General features: G+C 43.6%; 1 protein-coding gene across 1 annotated transcript in view; it reads left to right on the plus strand.

Annotated features, from left to right (window-relative positions):
* SCN11A (sodium voltage-gated channel alpha subunit 11) overlaps positions 1-7902 on the plus strand; it is a 93543-nt gene extending 85641 nt beyond the window's left edge. Inside the window, exons 26-27 of the mRNA XM_059390530.1 lie at positions 3331-3601; positions 6566-7902. Of these exons, the coding sequence (XP_059246513.1) occupies positions 3331-3601; positions 6566-7593 (1299 nt within the window). The 3' untranslated portion in view covers positions 7594-7902. The remainder of the gene's footprint in view (positions 1-3330; positions 3602-6565) is intronic.
* Positions 7903-24196: the final 16294 nt, after the last annotated feature.

The following is a 24196-nucleotide window of genomic DNA, read 5'->3' on the forward strand; positions in this document are numbered from 1 at the left end:
AGACCCCAAATTATCAAAGGTATGTTTAATCTACTGCTATTCCCAAAACTCAGAAAAGAGCCTACAGTGTATTCTCAGTAATTTTTAGTTGAATGAAAGAGTATGTTTTAGGGTACACACAGAGTCCATCCCACTAGGACTGAATATTTGTGTTGCAGTAAAAATATCTGGGAATGTTTACTTTAGAACAAGTTTGCAGATAAATAGTCTTGAATGCAATATTTGTTTATTCCAAAAGAACATATTTATAATAAAATCATTGTAGAAGGAAAAAAGAAATATTTGGGAATGTTAGGACAAAGTGTTTAGAATTTAAACAATGAAGAATTTTTTTACCAAGAGGTTAATTATGCAACTATATTTGGAGAGCTCTTATTTGAATTTGAGCCAACAAAAAAAAAGACAAAGAATTTTTATTTACATGTGCAACCACTGACTTAATACCAGTTGGTCCTAGATTTGAAATTAACTAAGAGAATCATGAGACACAATAGGCTCCCACATATTTACCCATTTATTTCATAATATGAACCAAGCAAGGCAGCACATAGCCAAAGAGAAGTTGCAATGACATAGCTGCAGCTTCTAGGTCTCTCCCCCACCCTGAGCATGCTAAGCTGCAAGGGAAGAGCTTCATGAGGGCAAAGACTACATTACTCGAAGCAAGCCTCCAACTCCATGCTTTAACTATGTCTTCTGGCATGTTCATCACGTGGTTCATCCGGGAATAGGTGTCATGCTGTAGTCCTCCCTGTGTAGCTACAGCTTACTAGTCAGGGCTTCACAAGGAGGAATTCCAACAAGCAGGTATCATCTCCCCAGTTACTGCATCACATTTACCTTAACTTCTATATTCCAGGGAGCAGTGTTGCATGAGATAAACACATATTCCAGATGTCCCTGAGTTTAAGACTTTTAAATCAGCTGTTAGCCCTTAACTCACAACTTTAGCTCCCCACAGACGTTTTTAAATCTCTAAAATCTAAATATGATTTTTGACCTTTGGAAAAAATGAATAGCAGTTACATGGGGACAGAGGGAATCTAGCTGTTCTAACCTGAGCAGTGATGTATTTTATTTTTAACAGTAGAGGAAGGGATCTGGAACCATTTCTGATTCTTTCTGAACCATCCACAGGGGGGGCTTCATTACTGATTTAAAAATGATACTGGGTAGAATTCACTGTATATTCTCTTTTTTTTTACATTTATATTTTACATTTATATTTTTATTATGTAATTTTTTTCTTTTATTTATTTTCAGCATAACAGTATTCATTATTTTGCACCACACCCAGTGCTCCATGCAATCCGTGCCCTCTATAATACCCACCACCTGGTTCCCCCAAACTCCCCCGCTTCTTCAAAACCCTCAGATTGTTTTTCAGAGTCTATAGTCTCTCATGGTTCACCTCCCCTTCCAATTTCCCCCAACTCCCTTCTCCTCTCTAACTCCCCATGTCCTCCCTGCTATTTGTTATGTAATGTTATTTTTTATATAGTGTTATGTTAGTCACCATGCAGTATATCACTAGTTTTTGATCTAGTGTTCCAAGATTCATTGCTCACTGTACATTCTAAAGTGATACCCAATGTTTTTTTTTGATATCTATCAGTTTAGGGAACTTGTATTCTTGATCTCCTCTGTTTCTCTAAATATTAAACTATCAGGCCTAGGCTTACTCTCCCTCACTGTTATTCTTGCCACTCACTGTGATTTCCTGGAAAGCACCCTTAAAAGTATCTTCTTCAGGTCCTTTCTGACTTCCTAGATGCATTCTCACACAGCAAATGCAATTGACTTGCAAGTTTCTTCTCCAGATTCCTCGATAAAAGTTTTAATGATTGTGGAACAAAATTTGAAAAACACAAACTTAAATGTAGTAGCCCTCCAGTGCTGTCCCTACCCTCTCTCATTGCTTTTGCTCCCACTTACTGATACCGTCCTTCTCATGGTTTTAATTCATGTCGGTATTGGTGCCATTGAACTCCACATCTGCATTCCAGCTCTGCACCTGAGCTCCAAACCCATACCTTTACCTGCCCAAGGCCCTCGGATTCCCCACTGGCCCCTCGAACTCAGTGTTCTCGGGGCAGATCTTAATCGTGTTCCTCTGAAATGCCTCATTCTCTGTTCTCTTAAAAGGCTCTACTAGCCAGAAACTGTAGCCTCAGGCCATCATTTTCCCATAGTCACCTCCACTCAAACAGTCTATGACTTCCGCATCTACTTCCATATTAGCTTTTAAATCTAAATGTTTACATCTCTCTCCACTATTATCACCACAAACCAACATCATCTTTCACCCAATTACCATTACAGATAGCTGGCATTCTAAAAGTGATTCTCAGGAGTTTAGGCATTTTCTAAATAGACTACTGTATATGTATATTTTGATTAGAGGATAATATAATATAAAATACCTTAATGTATACGTATATTGTAAAATAATCAATTAATAGTCAAGAATGCCATACAATATTAGTGTCTGAGTTTGTGTTTAAGAATAATTTTCTACTAAGTAAGTGAAGTAGTGCTTCATAGCTGTTAAATTATAGAAAATACAGTGAGACGGCTGAGTTATTTCACTGTACATGGTAGATTAGGCATGCGAACTTGAGCTAGGGCCTGTACCAGAGCAATTAGCATATACTTACTTTGTGAGCAGTATGACTATCTATGTACCAACCAATATGTAAGTTCACCATCAATAATAACATGAAATAATCAATTTTTCTGTTTTTAGTAATCATTACAGCACAGTCCCATTTATCTAGCATTATTTTCAAGTGAATGGGATTTAGAAAATTGGCATTTAAGAACTGCTTGAATACAGAGTTTTGGTTAAGTATACTTAGGCCTCATTATTCTGAATTAACAAATGGAGGCTTGGGGATGTTAATTCCATTTTGTCCAACATAATTACATGAGTAGGAATTCTCAGCATTAATATTATTGAAGCTCAAATAAAGAAACAGATGAAATATAGAAACCGAAGTTCATCTTTTTATTATTAAATCCAACTCGAGTTGTTTTATTTCAGCAAAACATCATCCATCATATCAAAGTTACGTCATTACCAAACATTTTTTTCTTTTAAAATGGAATTAAAGCTATAAGCCTACAACTTCAAAACACTTACGTAACTGAATTTAAATGAAAATGTAAACACAAGAATTTCTTGTTGTTTAAAAAGGGTATGCATTTTTCAAGAAACTGCTTCAATTGTAAGAGAGGACAAATTCTGTTGTTATGTGCCTTTTTTATGTATGTGATTTCATTCTGACAATGCAAAATGATCTAAGATTCTTGTTTTCTTTTCCCTCTCAGAATAAATGCCAGGGTCTCGTGTTTGATGTAGTCACAAGCCAGGTCTTTGACATCATCATCATCATCCTCATTTTGCTCAACATGCTTTGCATGATGGCTGAATCAGATGACCAGTCCATGGCCACGAAAGTCATCCTTGAACGTCTCAACCTGGCCTTTGTGGTCATCTTTACAATTGAGTGTCTTGTCAAAATCTTTGCTTTGAGGCAATACTACTTCACCATTGGCTGGAATTTATTTGATTGTGTGATCGTGGTTCTTTCTATTGTTAGTAAGTAATATCAGAAGCCTGAGGGGCTTTAATCTGAGAGCTAGAAGTAAATCTTAGCATTTGGAAGTATGTCCAAACTATCCACAAAGCAACAAATTAGGTTTAATGTGGTTTCAGGAAAAAAAAAAAAAGACAGGTGTACTGCTGCCATTCTCTACTGGGAAGTTGCTAGGAGATACAGCGCAATTTTCATTCCTTTGACTGTTTACATAACTGAAACAGAGAGTTAAATAACTGTGTGGATCCATTTATTCAATGGACAAAATTAAGATGACCTTAAAGTGTCTATGGGGATATCTGGGATATCCATAACTGAGTCAGAGTTCTACCTTTCCTGTGCAACTATAAGCTTTCATGAATGTCTTTAGTCTTAAGGATTTGATGCTTAGTTCCCATGGTTTTCCTTAGTTCAGAATCCATGCGGCTATCAGATCACAGTTATTGCACCCCTGTGACACTGCTAGGCATTCTCTCACCTCTTATTCAGGACCTCCATGGCCCAGCCTAGACTGTGCTTCAAGAGTGTGTCATGAGGACAAGCAGTGCTTGCTTTTTATTCTGTATTCCATGTTAACTTAAACCACAGCATGAACTATGCTTATCTCAACTGCTTGGACCCCATTCACCAACCAGTCTTACTCCGTAATCACTATATTTTTCTTAACATAGGCAGGATTAACTATAAGATTTGTGGAAGAAGAATAGAGAAAAAAAGGATTGTTTCCATTTACGTTTTTATAACACACACGCTCACATACTCCAACTTTGAAATTAAATTCTTCATGGCTAAGCCATGAGAGTTTACACCTTGGGTTTTGCAGTTTTTTGTTTTTTTTTTAAATAATTGTGTGCAACCACTCAGGGGCCATTCTTATAGTTCAAAAAGCAATGGAAGAAAAAAAAGCAATGGAGACAATGAAAACTGATTTCACAAGTGGAAGCTTTTGTACTATTTCAGAAAGGATGTGCTAAACAGATATGTGAGATCAAAATATTTTGTTCCTATCACTACAGCAGCAATGCAGATGTTTCCAAGAACAAGAAAATGGTACAGCTCATAGTCTGTTCTGGTTCCTAAGCCATGAATTCGATGTAGATAAAGTTTAGCAATAGATCCTTCCACACACCTCCAGTGAAACAGATTGTTAAACTTTATCAGTCAATTATAATTTCAAGTACTGGTGAAACTGACAGCAGTATTAAGCTCAGAAAATGATAGTAGAGTGACTCTGGCACAGCCCTCTGAGAACTTGAAGAACTCCTTCCTCCAATATGCAGAGAGCAACTCATTTATTCTACCACTTACTGAACTCCTTCCAGGCAGTGCCAGCCATCATGCAGGTTGTGGAAATATTTCTTGTTTCTGTTCTTTGAACAACTGCTAGGCAATTGCAGTTACACAGCAGAGCACTGTATAGTATTTTGCTCCAGTGGATGAGGAAAATCCAAACCTTGAGCCAAGTCCTACTCACTAACGTAGGCAGCATTTTATATGCCTTTGCCAGTAGATCTGCCACCCAACACTAAGCCTCTACACTTTCCCAAGCTCTTTACTAAGCTTTTTAGAGAAATACAAAATGAGTGTGAGTCAAAGTGAATCCTTCTCTAGGAGTTAACAGTGTAGTTTAACTATTAAGTATTAAAGTATTGAGTTTATGTTTTAAGTACTTAAAGAGTCAGAAAAAGAGAAATTAACTGCACACCAAATCCCATGGTACACAGAAAAACTGAGCTCAGATAACAAATAGATTACTGTGGGTTCCATTAGTCAAAGAAATACTAGTGAAGGAGGTAGCCTTAAAGGGTGGACCTCCTCCAAGTGTTGTTAAGTTGGAACTGAATAAATTCCACACCTCACTACTGTTGGCTGCCCAATTAACATGTGAATTTGACTTCATGGGCACTGTTGTGAATTAGTTCTCTTAGTCATTAGGTGATAGCCAACAATTCTGGCTGCCCATCTCCCGTAATGCCTTTGAGGACCCCCCCACCCCCACCCAGAGGAAGAGCAAGGCCATGTCTACACAAGACAGACATGTTCCAACCATTCTATAATGTTTGGGCCAAAATGTGAATTGTTTCAAATCTTTTATCATTTGCTTACAGAATAGGCAATGAGAGAACAGGATGACATTTTAGGCCAAATATTTAGCTGTTTGCAGAAACCTCTGCTCGAGATCCTATTTTTGGAGGTGTCTACAACAATAAGGAAAGTATCTCCAACTTAGTCCCTTAAGCCTTCTGAGTGGACCTCAGGAGTCCTTTCTCAGGATGAGCATATTGATAAATATGAGAGCTCTGCGGCAGCTTCCGCATAGAGTTGAGCATCCCCAAAACACCATCTCCCTCCAGCCCTGCCCTGTCCTTGTCTATAGCAAGCTGTGTTCAAATTCCCCTATACAAATAAAAACCTCCCTTTTTAAGGAGTTTTGGGGTTAGACATTCCACAATTTCCGCTGGCAGCTCAGGCTCAAGCCAACCATCAATCAGTGTCAGAAGTTTCTCCTTCCATTAATTAACCTGAAGGACTATATAGTTAGTTTATCTGCTTTCCATTCTTTGTATCCAGTAAATATGGAAAACTATTACATTTGTTATCCCATCAGTGACTTTCAACACCCAACACAGATAACACACTTCAAGTGTATGAGATAGGTCACAAAATAGCCTTTCATAAATGGCATTTTCTTTCCTTTCCTTGGGTGTCTCCAATATGATAGACATCTTATTTTATCTGAAGTCCCATCTAAAGTTGTATGGTGCTTGGAAATTATTTTCTAAGTTAAGGCACAGATAGACATTTTCACTGATATTGTTAAAGAAATTTCTTAATTTGTGCAGCATATAGATTATAAAGTACTGATTAAAAATTGATCCCAGTAAGAGTTCAAGGCAGGAGAGACAGGCTGGATCTGAAAGCAGGGTGCCTACTGGAAATTAATTGCTCTATCTCCTTCTCCTAAGGTGCAATGATTTCTGCCTTGGAGGACCAGCAGCACATTCCTTTCCCTCCAACACTCTTCAGGATTGTCCGCTTGGCTCGGATTGGTCGGATCCTGAGACTTGTTCGCGCCGCACGAGGAATTAGGACTCTCCTTTTCGCTCTGATGATGTCTCTTCCTTCTCTGTTCAACATTGGCCTTCTACTTTTTCTGGTTATGTTTATTTATGCCATTTTTGGCATGAGCTATTTTTGCAGAGTGAAGGAGGAACATGGAATTGATGACATATTCAACTTTAAAACTTTTGTTGGCAGCATACTGTGTCTCTTCCAGATCACCACCTCAGCAGGCTGGGATGCTCTCCTGAAGCCCATGCTGCAATCAAAGGATTCGGGAAACCCCAGCTTAGACAACCGTTACTTCCATGCCATAGCCATCACCTACTTTGTTAGTTACATCATCATCTCCTTTCTCATTGTTGTCAACATGTACATTGCTGTGATTTTAGAGAACTTCAACATAGCCACTGAAGAAAGTGAGGACCCTTTGGGTGAAGATGACTTTGAGATATTCTATGAAGTCTGGGAAAAGTTTGACCCAGAAGCAACACAGTTCATCAAATATTCTGCCCTTTCTGACTTTGCTGATGCCCTTCCTGAGCCTTTACGGGTGGCAAAGCCTAATAAATTTCAGTTTCTCATGATGGACTTGCCCATGGTAAGTGGAGATCGTCTCCACTGCCTGGATATACTCTTCGCATTCACCACTAGGGTACTTGGTGACTCCGATGGCCTGGACAGCATGAAAGTGATGATGGAGGAGAAGTTCATGGAAGCCAACCCTTCCAAGAAGTTATATGAACCCATAGTCACCACCACCAAGAGGAAGGAAGAGGAAAGATGTGCTGCTATTATTCAAAAGGCCTTTCGAAAATACAGGCTGAGGATGTCCATGAGTGCCTTGGGAGACAGGCCCTGTTCACAACTCCACACACTCTGCAATGGAGACCTGTCCGCCTCTGGGGCTGAGGGCAAGGTCCACTATGACTAAGCCTCTACTTCCACTCCTACCTCACAGCCTCATCACCTGGCCTCTGGCGTCTGAGCTCCAGAGGTCCACAGCTCAGTGTGTGAATAAGCAATCGACTCCCCAAACTGACCATCCCATTTTTTTCTGCCTAAAAGAAATGGTATTTCAAGTGTTTATTTCAAACGGATCTTACAGGGTTAGAAAATAAGGCTGCCTCACTATGAATCACTGGTACTGTTTTCTCAAGGAGAAAGACACCAGAAGGGCTGTAGAGGACACAACAATGTTAGGATTGAAACACAGTTTAGGTTACATTGAGAAACAAAAAGAAAAAAACAAAGGAAGAAGAAACAAAAAAACTTGTTAAAAATTTAAATAGTGTTTTTCCATATTGTTTCTAGGTACATTGTTTAATACCTTTGCTCAATGTTTTCCCCAATGCACATATGTGGCTTATCACATGTAACTCTCTTGCATGCTGAGTAAAAATTCAAAACTTGCTAATAAATAAATAGCTTCTTACAGATATTTTTACCAACATTAGTATTTTGGGTGTATTTCAAACAAAAGGCATGATCTTGGCTTGTCATTTATCACCCTTTCACCAGCTACAATCTCCGTTATATACATTTGGAAAAAAATAAATACATGAGACTTTCAGTTTATATTTTCATTCAGATGGTACATTCATTCAGATGTATTTCATTCAGACAGTACCTTTCTTTCAAAAAATCTTCTTTGGTGGCTGCATAAGTAGCCATTCAAAAGTGGTGCTTTGCTTTGGAATTAAGATGGGAGCCCATCATATGGGGATAAGTGTGTAACAACTGGCTCTCCAGAAAAAAAAAAAAAAAAAAAAGTGCCACAATTTGTAACATGCATCGATTTCTATGGTGAATACTTCCATCAGGACTGAGTTCAGGCTACCACCATGATATTCCTGAATGTGAAGTTGGGAAGAGATGCCCAGTTAGTTCTTGTGAGCTGGCCCTAGCTGGTTCCAGCCCACCACGGGCTGGAACCAGTAAGAAAGCCTCACTTAAAAGATCTGTGGTGGCCACCTTGGACTGAGAGAGCACCTTCTTAGCTACACCTGGACCTTGTGGTTGGAGATCCAGAGAATGTACTGGTTAGCCAGCGACCTTAGCTTGATGACCCTTTCAATTCTGGCTGAATGTTTGCGTGAAATGCAGTCCAGAGAACAACCCAGGCCTATCAAAAGACCTAGGACTTCCCTAAAAACTGGAGATTCCCAGAGACCAAAGAAGACATCAGGCCTGGCAAGAGGCTGCACTGGAGGTGGAGAACCTACATCATGATAATTGTAGTGTGGAGGAAAACTCTGTGCGAACCAGTCCCGCGGATAGGCTGGAGGGGCTGCATGCCATCAGGAGCCCAACGTCTGAGCTCTGAGCCTCGGAGCCTCTGACCTGCTCCTCTTTGCCCAGCACTGGGTGCTCTGGTGCACTGAACCGGTGGTTATTTTCAGTGTGTATTCATGTCCAGTCCAGGATTTGAATTTTTATGAGTTTTGTAGGCAGCCTTATGCTCTGGAGCATTGGCAAAATAACAATACTGTCATTATCTAATCATATTCAATACCTAATTTTTACTTAGTGGTTGCTGTGCCTTGGGCACTGGCGGAGCATTTGTCATGAATAATCTCAGTTGTACCTCACAGTAACCCAGTAAACATGCGGTCACTCACCTGGTGGAACCTGAGCCTTTGTGCTGGGGAAGAGGAATGGGTGGTCCCAGAGCCAAGAAACCTTTGAGACAGGGCCATCAGGGCTCTCCAGCAGGGCTGCAAGGGCCTTGTAAAAATGACCAGTTCCAAAGTCATGACCAGTTCCACCTGAGGCACTTTGGATGACTGATGAGTTCCCTAAAAGATGCCTCTGATTATGAACACTGAATGTTTTACAGATGCCTACCAAGTTTTCTAAGCAAAGCGGCTGGCCATCATTCTAATAGGGATACCTTCCAGCTGGAGGCAGGGGAGGCTCTGGAAGGATACAGTCTTGCCCATCCCAGGTTAAAGTTTAGGGGCCTGGGTGTGATCTGTTCTGTGCAGAAGCTTTGTCTCTCCCATACACACCTGTGCATCCCCAGATGGTCCCTTTTTGCTTTTTTGCTGAGACTGGGCTCCCAAAGCCAGCTCTCAGGGAGAGCACAGGATCCTCTTAGCTTTAGCAAGAAACTGAGCCACACTTCCTTCACTAGATGGCAGCAAATCCTCAACATGCTCTTTTCTGCGTACTGTACAGCATCTGTGTGTGAGCCTGGTCCTCAAAGAGTCAAAGGGCTAGGGGAGGAAAGTCAAGGCGGGAAGTGGTGAATTACCTAAATCATGGATGGGTGTGAGAAATCTCCCTCCCCTGAGAAAGCTCTCAATGTGCGAGGACCCAGGTCCCCCCAAGACTCAGAGATGATAGTCTGAACTCCATCCTCCTGGGGCCACACTGAATGTCCAGGACAAACAGCGCTACAGGCACAAGAAACCAGATGTCTTATCTTCAGAGTCTTATTTCCAGGCAAATCAGCCACTGCTTAATTCAATCAACAGACATGTTCCTGAGGGCTGGTGCAGTCCCATGCTGTATAAACCCCTTACAATCTATGGCCCTTAGCCTAAGAGCATATATGCTGATTGGGAAGAGTATTAGATAAGCATTCATGTGATGATAACACTATGCAATATAACAAGTACAGTAAACTGGGGATACCCCTCTGCTCTGAGTATCACTTAGGCAGGCTCCTGGGAAGGCTTCATGGAAGAAAGTGGGATACCTGAAATGAGAGAGGTAGATGTGCAGGATTGTGACTGGGAGAGGGGTTGTTTGAGAGGTTTGAAGTAGAGGGGATGGCAGAGTGTAAGGAGTATAAGGAGAGAGTGGAGAAAGTGTAAAGAGGTACCAGCTCTCCAAACTGGGACTTAAAAGTACAGTTAGTGGAGCAGTCCCAACAGAATCTTAGAAATGGGCTGTTTTGTGGAGAGCCTTAAATGCCAGAGTGAGAAGTTATATATTTAGGTAATAGGGAGGCATCGAAGGTATTTGAAAGGGGGAGAAAAGTTAATCAGACAGAATATGCAGAGTGCAATGAGCTGGAAAGAGAGCAGAATACTGGTCCTAGAGGGTAAGAGGCACTGAGTGAGGAGAGAGGCAGGGACAATGAAGTGTGACCCTAGGATGTTTGTGCCAAGGCAAAAGGGTCTGAGGAAGCCTTGGGATTTTTGTCGGGGTGACAAGGTAGGTAGCAGTACAAGTTACCAAGTTAATGAGTATAGGAGGGCAAGAGTTTATTTGTTTCCATGGTTATAGCAGAGGAAAATTTTAAAATTCAGTTTGGAACACTTTGAAGGTTTAAGATGCCAGGTCCAAGTGACAGTATCCAGCCAAGAACTTGAGGATACCGACATGAACAGGAGTCCTCAGTACAGGGATGACATTTGAAACAGCAGGAACAGATGAAATTATGGGGGAGTGTAGCATACCCAGATCTAGAAGGTGAGGACTCCTCCTGGGGGCATGCATTCAGAGAGTAAAGATGAGGAGAAGAGACAGTTCAGGGAAGGGTGTGGGGGGTAGGTGAAGGTACACACCGTGACATGTAGTTTGGGCATGGAGCAGACTTCATGAGAAACTCACAGCCAGCAAGATAAGTGACATGGTCCCACCTTTTCCTCCCTTCCACCAAGAAGCAGCAAGGAGCCAGGACACAGTGTAGTCGTGTTCTAGGGAAGGATCCCACTAGAGAGCGGATCTTCTGCCTTTTTATTGAGCAAGCATGAGAGTTTGCCTTATAAACAACCCAGGCGTAGGAGCCAGCTGTTCTGGGGAGCTGAATTGGAATGTCAGCTACTAGTGCTCTCAGTGCCCTTGAAATCCTGTACATCTCCTCCTGCTCAAGGAGGGGGAGCCACTGGTCCCAGATAGCTTGTTGCCTGGCAACCCAGAGAGAAGCTCCAGGGTCATTCGTTGGGCAATCCTGTCCATTGCTGCACAAGGAGTAATCATAAAGGCAGTGAGAAAACATGTGCTAACATTTATTGAGCACTTACTCTGGACTTGGCTGCCACTTGAGCAGGACTACCCCCTCTTAATCTGCACGACAGCTTTATTAGACATAAACTATTTTTAATCTTCATTGCTCTGTTGAGAACGAGGCATGTAGAGGAAGTGAGAGCCTAGTTCAAACCCAAGCAGTCTGGACACAGAGCTCAAGCTATCAACCACGACACCCCACTGGCCAGACACCAGAGGCTAGTGTGACTGCCATTGAAAGAGGACACCTAGTTCCCCTGGTAACATTCTGTAACCGTCTCACCATCCATCTCCTCTCCTCTGGAGATGCTGCATGTTTTCGAAGTTCTTCCACTGTGGAAACATCCACTACATGGGGAGATGCAGATGGGGCGTCCCTCTGCAAATTCTGCATCCTCAGTTCTGCCAGTGTATTCAGTTCCCTACTATTTTGACCTAGTTTCCATCCTTTTATCATTCTCTCCCTCCTCCAGGTAAACTCCTCTCACAGCTGGTAGAAAGAGAGTAGAACACGGGTCCCTTCTAGCAGAGGGCAGGAGCAGAATCTCCCCTCTTTTCGGACAATATAGGTACAGCTATTAAGGCAGGCTTCAAGTGTGCTAATGTAATAGTGGTGACATGAGAGGTGACATGAGATGTAAGGGGACCCTGTGGATTTAGTCTGCCATAGTCTTTGTCAGTCCCCCACCCTAAACCACCCAGAAGGAGCATACGGTCCGACGAGACCACTGTGTCTGCTGAGCAGTTGCTACTTCATGTGCCTTCACCTCCTCTAAGCCCTTTCTATATTAAAAATCTCTTCTGGATCCAAACCACAATGAGGATGCGTACTCTGCCCCCCCCCCCAGCTTTACTGAAGTATAAAAATTGTATATATTTAAGGTGTACAACACGATGATTTGATCTATGTATACATGATGAAACGATTAACACAATCAAGGTAATTTGCACATCCAATACCTTCATCCCCCCCTCCTTTTTTTTGGCATGCTGAGAAAAATGTAAGATCTACTTTCTTAGCAAACTTGTAGTATATAATACAGTATTATTAGCTATAGTCACCTTGCTGTACATTCAATTCCTAGAACTTATTCATCTTATACCTTTATATACCATCTGTTTCCCTCACTCCCCCACGCGCCCCGCTCCTGGTAACCAAACACCTTTCTACTTTCTGGTTCTATGAGTTGGACATATTCTAAGGATAATTTTGGAATAATTTCTATTAATATCAACTCTGAAGCTTAGTTTATGTGGGGTAGTAGTTATTTGTGACCTAAGGATAATTATGAGTTGGACTTATTTTAGATTTCATATATGTGAGGTCATGAGGTATTTGTCTTTCTGTGTCTGGCTTATTTCAGTTAGCATAATGCCCTCCAGTTTCTTCCATGTTGTCACAAATGGCAAGATTTCCTTCTTTTTCATGGCTACATGGTATTCCATTACCATTCCAAATGATATCCTATTCACATTTTTAAAAAGATGCTTATTAAATTGTTCATTATAATAAAATAAATGACAAATACCACACTAATCTCTGACTCACTGTATCTGAGTATACATCCAATATATTGTTTGTTTTTGTTTTTTTAAACACTTTATACATTTTTTAAACATTTTAAAAATTTTAATTCAAGTAATTAACATATAATGTATTATTTGTTTCAAGGGCACAGGTCTGTGATTCATCATCTTATATAATACCCCGTACTCATTACATCACGTGCCCTCCCCAATGTCCATCACCCAGTTACCCCATCCCTCCACCCTCTCTCCTCCAGCAACCCTCAGTTTGTTTCCTATGATTAAGAGCCTCTTATGGTTTGTCTCCCTCTCTGGTTTCTTTCTTTCTTTCTTTCTTTTTTTTTCTTTAATTTATTTATTTGTCAGAGAAAGAGAGAGAACACAAGCAGGGGGTGTGCAGGCAGAGGGAGAAGCAGGCTCCTCCTGAACAAGGAGCCTGATGAGGGACTCAATCCCAGGACCCTGAGATCATGACCTGAGCTAAAGGCAGATGTTTAACTGATTGAGCCTCCCAGGCATCCCTCCCTCTCTGGTTTCATCTCGTTTTATTTTTTCCTCTCTTCCCCTAAGAACCTCTGTTTTATTTCTCAAATTCCACATGTCAGTGAGATCATATGATAATTGTCTTTCCCTGATTGATTTATTTTGCTTAACATAATACCCTCTATTTTCAGCCATGGCATCACAAATGGCAAGATTTCTTTTTCTTTCTTTCTTTTTTGAAGGCTGACTAATATATATATATATATATATATATATATATATATATATATATCTCACATCTTCTTTATCTGTTCATCTGTCAGTGGTCATCTGGGCTCTTTCCATCGTTTGACTATTGTGAACATTGCTGCTGTAAATATTGGGGTGCAAGTGCCCCTTCAGATCACTACATTTGTTATCTTTGGGGTAAATACCCAATAGTATAGCTACATTACTTTTTAAAGATTTTTTTTTTTTTTTTGACAGAGATCACAGGTAGGCGGAGAGGCAGGCAGAGAGAGAGGAGGAAGCAGGCTCCCCACTGAGCAGAGAGCCCGACATCGGGCTGGATCCCAGGATCCTGGAATCATGATGTGAGCCAAAGGCAGAGGCTTTAACCCACTGAGGCACCCAGGCGCCCCAGTATAGCTACATTATTTTTAATACTACTGAGTTTTAACTTTTTTTTGGTGTAAAAAAGGTGATTTTATTAAAGCATAGGAACAGGACCTTTAGACAGAAAGCTGCTGCAGACTTTTAACTTTTATACTAGAAATAAAAGTGATATATGCACCACTGTTAGTGTTAGGCTGTTCTGAATTTGACTATATATGTACCTTTACCAATGAATTTTATACTTTCAAATGTTTTCCTGTTGGCCCTTAGCATTCCTCTATTTCAACCTGAGAACTCCATTTAGCATTTTTTACGGCAGGTCTAGGGATGAACTCCTCTAACTTTTGTTTATGCCTTTATCTCTCCTTCATTTCTGAAGAACAGTTTTGCTGGATATAATATTTCTGAACTTCAGACTTAAACACATTTGTTCTTAAAAGACACTGTTAGGAAAATAAAAAGGCAAAAAAAAATGTTATGAAGAAGCTTATTTTTAAAAAAAGAAAATGAAAAGGCAAGCCACAGACTGGGAGAAGGTCCCTGAAAACCATACACCAGACAAATGACTTGCACCTAGAATATGCAAAGGATTCTTGCAACTCAATAATAAGAAGAAAAGCAATCTAAAAGAAAAATGTGTGAGTGATTTTGAAGGATGGATAAGGAAGAACCTGAAAAGATATTCAGCGTCATTAGTCAATAGGCAAATGCAAATTAAAATCTCAGTGAGATACCACCTCACATTTATTAGAAAAATGAAAAAGAAAGGAATGGGGAAAGTCAAATGTCCATTCACAGGTGAATGGATTCTCCCCACGAGCAGAAGCCGAGTTACCTGTTTCTTCTCCCCTACCCCTGCAGTAGGCACCTATTGCACAGGCACGACTGCTGGAGGGCTGTTGGGTGGACAGTTAGCTCCATCCTCCCTTCTGCCCCTGGAGTTAATGAGAACCAGTTGGCCACTGAACCCTGTATCCTGGTCTGCATTCTCTCCTGGGTCCTCACCCCTTTTCCCCCTCCCAGGGGACGGCTCCATACTGCAGCCCTGGGCATGAGCTTTTTTGCACCCCAGACGCTGCCCCAAGAGGCAGGAAATGCCAGGCACTTTCCTTCTCCCTAAAGACCTTGTGAGATCATTCCGGTAAAAATTTAATGCCTAAAAGTCAATTACACTTAAGAATGCTCTGATGAGCCCCACGGCAGCCTTTTCTCAGAGCCACTGGGGCCTGCAGCTGCTTTCCCGCTCCCTCTACACGATGCTGAGAAAACCTCTCTGCCCTTCCTCACAATGCAGCAGGGTCCCAACCTCTGCTTTGCCACCGAATCGCTACGTGAACTTGAGCAAGTAACTTTGTGGGCCTAACTTGGATGTAAGTAAAAATGAAGGGCTGCCTTGGATGCTCTCTGAGGCGTGTGGTCACCTGGTCATTCTCACAGTCCCCCATCGCTGGGTGAGCAGAGAAGAACGGGAAGACACATCTGGTTAGAGATCGGGAAGGGAATGGCGAGGGGCAGAAATGCCACAAAACAGAAGTGTTGGGAAAGGGGGAGAAATTCTGGATGGGTTTCTGTTCTTTTCGAGGATAAACACATTACAACTAACATGCAGAGATGTATGCAAAGCACACAGGTTACAGTGACCTGGCCACCTTTCCTCTATGGCATTCAACTCCCTGTGCCATACCAGACATCTCATCAGCTGGCCCCAGGTGTGCCACAGCTGGTTTCAGGCACGGGCTACTCTCAGGCAGGCCCCAGGGCCTGGTTCTTCCTGTGCAGACCATGATGAGGAATTTACCTCTCATCTACCCACTCATTACTTCCTGTGTGTGCCCTGCCATCCCTCAGCTGGCCTTTGCGTAATCCTGGTGGTTCCTGCCCCCCAAATCCTCTTCCCCTTCATCCTCTGCACTGGAATACCCTCCCCTTCTTGTACCCTTCCAAAGAAGCTCTGGGCTCCACCTCAGAAAACCTCTCTGCCTAACTTCAAGATGCCTTAGAAGATTCCTATCCTTACACTCTACATATGCCATCACTCTGCAGGGAACAGCTAGGACATAGTGTGGAGGAGGCTCTGTCCAGAAGCAGAAGCTTTTTCTGCTCTCCCATCACATCTCTGGGGCCCCACAATGGGTAAAATGCCCTGGTGGTTCTGAGAGATTCACTCCATGTGTTTAAAGCAGCTCTTTTGAGCCGGGGGAGCCCTTCCCCATGGGATTCGACAGCCTGATTCTGCTCTGGGTTGAGGCTGCTTCAGAAATGTGGGACAGTGTATGAACCGGAGGCTCCCCCTCCTCTAGCCAGAACTCCCTTATTGAACTCTCCTTGGGCCATCATTCTCTGCTTTGGTTCCAGTTATTTCCTTTGCTGTGTTTTCTAATCAGATGCGGTATTCAAAATATTTACACCAGTAAGACTTGGGCACTGACCAGACAGAATGGATGTCATGAAGTCCTAGAGGGTCCTTGAGAATGGCCAGTGTACAGGCAGTGAGTGTAGGGATTAGAGGTATGACCAGCATAACCCTTGATTACCCTTGGATCACAGGACATAACTGGGGTTGGGGGTCATAGGGAAGAGGCTGGGGCAGAGGGGGTGGCCAGAAAACACTCGGGGGGTGATGGTTAGAATCCATTTATCCACATGCTAACCTTAGATCACTCTCTGCCATCCTTCTTTTGTCCTTTCAGGATGCATCAGTTGGACTCACTTGCCACCTGATTTCCAGCTGGGTTCACTTCATCAAAGGTACCTGAAGGAGACCGAAGGGAAGGGAGAGGAAGAAGTCAGGCTATTTCCCCTGCTTCCTGCTTGCTCCAGGCTATGTTGCCAGCAGTGGCTGTGTCCTGCTATATGCTCCTCTTCCACAGGTCTAGCTCCCCTTTACCCCTTTGGGTCTGAGGGTAGAAAAGCTTCCTGCCATTGAGGGGCTCTGAGTGCTTCAACATCCTTAATGCCTGCAGATGCAGTCTCCAGGATGGCCCCAGGGACCTTTCCCTTCTGGGACTCATTGTCTTGGCTACCCCCCACCCACCCTGTGCTATGTGTGTGTTGTATGGGCAATGGGATAAGCAGAAGTAATGTTATGCCTCTTTGGGGAATAGACCATGAAAGACTATAGCCTTCTGTCTTGGGTACCCTCTGACTTACACTCTTTCAGTCACTCATTCGGGGGGTGGTAGGCCACCAGGTCATGAGAAACTCCAGGGAGAGGCCCACATGGTCTAACTAATAGCCAGCAAGGAACTATGGCTTGGCGACAGACAGTCCCATGAGGGAGCCTAGCCATGGGCCCTGCAGCCCCAGGCAAGTGTTGACATGACGTAGGCCTTGCAAACAGCTTGACTGCCCTCTCATGGGACACCCTGAGCCAGAACCTCCCAGCTAAGCCACTCCCAGGTTCTCATCCTTCAGAGACTCTGTGAGATCATGAATGTTCATTGGCTTAAGCTGCAAAATGTTGGGGTAATTTGTTACACAGCAGTAGATAACTAATACAAAAACATCCATACCTCCATAAATGGTTGCTCTAATATGTTTCCTGAACCATCTGAGGTGGATTCTGCTTTCTGGATAATAGAGAGTCTCAAGCCAGTAGCCACTTAACAACTGGCATGGAAAAAATTCAGTATCTTTTTTTTTATTTTTTTGTTTTATATTTTATTTATTTATTTATTTGACAGGCAGAGATCACAAGTAGGCAGAGAGGCAGGCAGAGAGAGAGGGGGAAAGCAGGCTCCCCACTGTGCAGAGAGCCCAATGAAGGGCTCGATCCCAGGACCTGGGATTATGACCTGAGCCAAAGGCAGAGGCTTTAACCCACTGAGCCACCCAGGCACCCCCAATTCAATATCTTAACAATGCTGTGGTTGTACCAGCATGTTCCATCTGAATATCTTCCTTTCCATCCACCACCTGAGACCCAGAAGTTTGGGGTGGAGCCGTGGCCCTCACTGAGGACGTTGGACAAGGCAAGCCTGGGGGTTGAGGCAGGAATAGGACAAGGGTGAGAAAGAATAATGAGGGAGGGGTAGATGACAGAATAGAAGATTCAGGTCTGAGTTAGTCCACAAGAAATCAGGAGAGTCATTTCCCTGTCTCCACTTGCTCATCAAATAGGATCAAGGTGACAGCCAAAGAGAGTCTACTACAGGTAAGAGTGTGGGCTGGCAGCTTGGTGTGGTTATTACAGCATTATTTCTAGGTGAGTTTTCTTGAACCACCAAATGCTGTGTGTGGGGGCTCTCAGCCTGACATGCTGCTCTGTCTCTGTGGACCAGCATGCCAGCAGTTCCCAGGCGCCACAGACAGACACAGCCTACAGAAGACAGCATGGGCATGGACACACACACACACACACACACACACACCCGTGGGCGGGTGGGGCACCTTCTTCCTGCAGCTGCCAGCAGCCTCACATTACGGGCGCAGGGGGCCCCTTTGTAGAGTGGAGCTGCCTCGGGGTGCCCTCTGTGAGTCATTTCCTGTTATTCTCCTCGGAGAAGTCCTGCCATTCTTTAAAGCAAGATTTGACATTTTTATAGGACTAACTTCTGGGGCCTTCTGGTCAAGAAAAAAAGCAGGGATCCTTTCTTTTATATTTACAAAGCCATTAATCGGCTTCTTTATAAAATTAGACTCCATTATAAGCTCAATTGGAGTGGGAGCACAGCTTTATTTAGTCCCAAACACCAAACAGCCCTAAAGGATTCTTTTTAATAACCAAGTGTTGAGTGGCAAGAAGACTGGCAAGGTAGGCTCCACTTCCTTCTGCTGCTGAAAGCCAGTGGCATTGATTCAGTGGTGTACACACTGCACACCCATGCCCCTCGGCTGTGCCCACCTACCCTGGAGGAGAGAAAGGGAAGAGGGAGTCATGGTTCAGAGCCATCTCCAGAGCCCTACCTGTAGCTCCTGCCACAATCTCCAGGTACCCATCTAGCTCCAGAGGAGAAGTGCCAGATGAGGAACCCCCAGCTGATCCTGCTCCTGACCTAGCCTAGGCATCTATCTACAGTACCAGTGGTGGGACTCTCTATACTCCCTGACCCTGTGATCTGCTGGTCACTGAGCTTTCAGAGGGTGTTAATCTGTGCTCAGCCCAAAATGCGGATGACCCACTTTGGGGTGACCAGAGATTCTGCATTCTTAATAGCGAAGGTGATGTTCTTTGTACAAGACCACGCCTCACAGAGCAAAGGTCTGACGTGTGCTGCTGTTAAAACAGGCAGGAGGATGGTTAACTAGGCTTGAGGAAGTGGGGAGAGTGACTCTCTCAAGATAGTTAACTAGGCTTGAGGAAGTGTCCTGGGCGAGCTGACTTGTCTCTGGTCACCTGGCCTCCCTTAGGAGACAAACACTCAGCTCTTCAGAGAGTGCTTCTTAAGCTTAAATATGTACCTGGATCACCTGGAACCTTGTTAAAATGCAGATTCTGGCCATTAGGGCTGGCATGGGGCTAAGAATTTTCATTTCTGGCAAGCTCTTGGTGGTGCCAATGCTGTTGGTTCTTAGACCCCATTTAGTAGTGCAGTCCTGGACAATGGCAGTACCATATTCTATGAGGTGCTGTTATGTGCATTAGCTCCCCTGAGACTCATAGCAGACAGGACATAGCCAAACCAAACACATTTTTTTTTTCTTTTTTAAAAGATTTTACTTGGGGGGGGGTGGAGAACATGAGTGTGTAGGAGGAGCAGAGGGAGAAGCAGACTCTGATGAGCTGGGAGCCTGATGCAGGGCTCAATTTTGGGACTCCAGGATCATGACCTTAGCCGAAGGCAGATGCTTAACTAACTGAGCCACCCAGGTGCCCCCCAAACATATTCTTCCCCCATACATAGGTGCTTTCCTACCTGAGGCCAAGCCACAGACAGCCTATGCTATTGAGGATGCTGCTAGAAAGAGTTTAGAACTAGCCACGCTCATCTCAATGTTTCTGATGGTCAAGTCACTTAAAGTTTAATCTCTATAAAAATGCTTCTGATGGCTGTCCTTGACCATTGTGACCTGAATCAGGCCAAGGCAAAGTTATAGCCAATGGTGTAAGGGGCTCACCCAATGTCCACTCTCTCCTTTTCTTAGTCAAAGAAATCAGATCTCATTAGTGGCACCAAACTGCCCACCTTAAAACAAATCCAGTTCCAACCCACCCTTAAGCTAAGAGTGGACTTGCACTAAGTTCTGGCCACTGAGGTATAAGTGACCAATATTGGATGAAGCTTTTAGAAAACCTCCTTTAAAGGGGGGGGGGGTTAACTCAGTTGATATGTAATTTTTTTATCCTCTTCCACTTCCTCCTTCTTCCTGCCTGGAATACAGATGTGATGGTGTGGCTCTAATAGCCATCTTGTGACCTTGAGGCATGCTAAAGAATGGAACCTTAAGGATGGTAGAGCAGAAAGATGCAAAAAATGGAGGCCCAGTGGACTCATGCATCTGCTGTGCTGGCTCAGAATCACCTACTTCTGCACACCACATTACAATAGAGAAAAAGATCCACACATTCTTCAAGCCACTCTTTAGTGAATCTCTGCTTCAAGCAATTGTGGGAATTTTCTAACTGATACAATGGTTCTGTCATCAGCCTTGAAGGGTAATACAACATTTCCTATGTATTCCATTCCCAGAACAAAATAATGGAGTTTAAATTGGATTTAAAATGACCAGATCCTGAGGCAAGGGAAACAAAAGCAAAAATAAACTATTGGGGCTACATCAAAATAAAAAGCTCCTGCAGTGAAGGAAATAACCAACAAAACTAAAAGGCAACCTACAGAATGGGAGAAGATAATTGCAAATGACAAGGGGTTGATATCTAAAATATACAAAGAGCTTATAAAACTAAAAAAATTGCAGTATTTGCAATTTTTTGCAGTATTTTCAGTATTTGCCCAAAAAGCAAATACTACAATTAAAAAATGGTCAGGGGGCACCTGGGTGGCTCAGTGGATTAAGCCACTGCCTTCGGCTCAGGTCATGATCTCAGTGTCCTGGGATCGAGCCCCGCATCGGGCCCTCTGCTCGGTGGGGAGCCTGCTTCCCCCTCTGTCTCTGCCTGCCTCTCTGCCTACTTGTGATCTCTCTCTCTGTCAAATAAAATAAATAAAATCTTTTTTTTAAAAAAATGGTCAGAAGACATGAACAGACACTTTTCAAAAAAAAAAAATCCAGATGGTCTACAGGTACATGAAAGGATGCTCAACATCACTCATAATCAGGGAAACACAAATCCAAACTACAATGAGATACCACCTCACACCTGTCAGAATGGCTAAAGTCAAAACCACAAGAAACAACAACTGTTGGCAAGAATGTGGAGAAAAAAGGAACCCTCTTGTACTGTTGGTGTGAAAGCAAACTGGTGTAACCACTGTGGAAAATAGTAGGGAGTTTCCTCAAGAAGTTAAAAATAGAACTTTATGATCCAGCAATTGCACTACTAGGTAGTTATCCAAAGAATACAAGAACCCTAATTCAAAGAGGTACACACATCCCTCTGTTTAGAGCAGCATTATTTACAATAGCAAGATATGGAAGCAGCTCAAGTGTCCATTGATAGATGAATGGATAAAGAAAATGAACGGATAAAGAAAATACGTACAGCAGAGTATTGCTCAGCCATAAAAAATAATGAAACCTTGCCATTTGCACCAACATGGATGGAGATGGAGAGCATAACGCTAAGCAAAATGCCAGTCAGAATGGGACAAATGCCATATGATCTCACTCATATGTGGAATTTAAGAAACAAAACCAACAAGCAAAGGAAAAAAAATAGAGACAAATCAAGAAACAGACTCTTAATTATAGAGAACAAACTGATGGTCAGCGAGAAGGGAACCTGGGGGACAGGGGAAGTCTGTGATGGGGTCTAAGGAGTGCACTTATTATGATGAGCACTGCTAACGAAACTGGAATTAAAACAAAAATTTAAGGGCACCTGGGTGGCTCAGTGGGTTAAGCCTCTGCCTTAAGATCAGGTCATGATCTCAGGGTCCTGGGATCGAGCCCCGCATTAGGCTCCCTGCTTAGCACAGAGCCTGCTTCCCCCTCTCACTCAGCCTGCTGCTCTGCCTACTTGTGATCTCTCTCTGTCAAATGAATAAATAAAATGTTTTTAAAAAATAAAAAATAAAATGACCACAAATGGTTAAATGTAGGTGGTGGGAGATAGAGAGGGTGCCACTGGGTCTACAAGTGCAGTCTTACCCCAACCCTACGCCATCCTCATTGCAAGGACTCTGTTTTCTCTGGGCCCCAAACATGACAGACCATGGAGGCCACTTGGGTCTCATATCCACGGGCCAAATAGCTGGTGTGAGCTCGGATTCCTTCTACAATCTCTTTGAGGCTGCAATCATCTAAAAATTGGGGCTGATAATGACCACACCTACTTAATGAGATATTTGTGTTCCTTAGATGGGCACGGCTCAATTTTTATTATTATTACTGCATATTATATTTATTGCATGTATATTTGTTAGATTTTAAAGAGTCAGAATGGGGGTACAAAGGTGACAAAAGGGTAGTCCCGTTTCCCTCAAGGAATTCCCAATCTAAAGCCTTGAAGAGAATTGTTGTACATCTTGGATTGTTAAGAAATCATTCAGATGCTGCCCAAGACGTGACCCCCTGGGGGAGCCTGTTTCCTGGCGCCTGGTCCCCCAAGCCTCCAGACTCCCAGAATTCTCTAGCCAGTGGTCCCTTGGGACTCTGAAGGGTGAGTTCTAAATGGGTTTCTCCACTTGCCCCGACAGTGCAGAGATCTTCAAGGAAGTGGCCACCTTAGTTATCCTGCCTGAACTCTCTCTTTGTGACTTGGAAAAATTTGCCCCTAACTCAGCCAGGTTGAGTGAGTGGCATTAAAATGGGAAAGATGAAACCTCTAGGCTCTCAGGCTACTGTCTTGTAGGTGAGGAGGTTGGTCTGTGTCCATCCTCCCTCTGCGGAGTGTGGACCCACTCGGATCTCCTTCTCTACTCTTCTCTGTCTGAAGGGTCTGCCTGCCAGCCCGACTGGCTGCTTCCCTGCGGGCTGGCCATGGGGAACTGGAGTAGGGCCCTGGTGCTAGAACAGAGTTCTGGGGGAGCACAAAGAGGGGGAGCTGCCTAAGTGATTATGACAAATGGACACTGACACCACTAAGGGAGTTTATGCTCTGCAAGGCAGCGAAGGCAGCGGCTGCCTCTGACGTCTGAGTCTCCTAGGTCTGTCTGACTAACACGAGCTATACTCCAGAGAAACAACCGGATGGGGTGAGCCTTTCTTGCCCTCTTCTGAGAGCTGCCTCCTTCTGTCTCCCGCCTCCCACAGGCGGCCTCTCCTGGCAGCAGCTGGTCAGAAAGAAACCGGTGGATACCAGGAGGAGGGAGAACATGGTTCCAGGGGCCAGAATTGGACAGGGCGGGGGTCCTGAGAACAGTGCCCTTTGCTTTCTCCCTTTCCACGCTTGCTGCAGAGCTGTGACTGGAAGGACATGGACGCACTTGCTTTCTCTACCAGGGGTCACTGCCAGGTAGTGGCTGAAGAGTTCAGGGCCAAGTTCAGGGGGAAGACGCAGAACTCACTTAGCATATTTTATCAGAGGGGCTTTGGATCCTCCCTCTCCCTTGTGCTCCACTTGATCCCGCAGCAAGCCCTGGCAATCCAGCCTTCCCAAAGGCACTCATCTAGCCCCCTCTCTTCATCTGCTGCTACCCCACCTTGTCCACACACATTCTGGGACTGAACTGAGATGATCTGTATGAGGCCTTTAATAAGCACCAGCAAGGGTCAGCCCATGGCATTGCTATAGTGTTAGTGTGGTTCTCCCTTGCTCTCACCTTCCTTTGTAGTCAGAACAGCTTGCTGCAGAGGGTCAGTGCTGATTAAGGAATGTGGAGATGCACCCAGGCCCCCTTCCCACCCTGCCACAGTGGCAGCATGCCCAGATCAGGATCTCAAAGGCAGTA

The sequence above is a fragment of the Mustela nigripes genome, chromosome 2, assembly GCF_022355385.1.
Source record: "Mustela nigripes isolate SB6536 chromosome 2, MUSNIG.SB6536, whole genome shotgun sequence".
NCBI lineage: Eukaryota > Metazoa > Chordata > Mammalia > Carnivora > Mustelidae > Mustela > Mustela nigripes.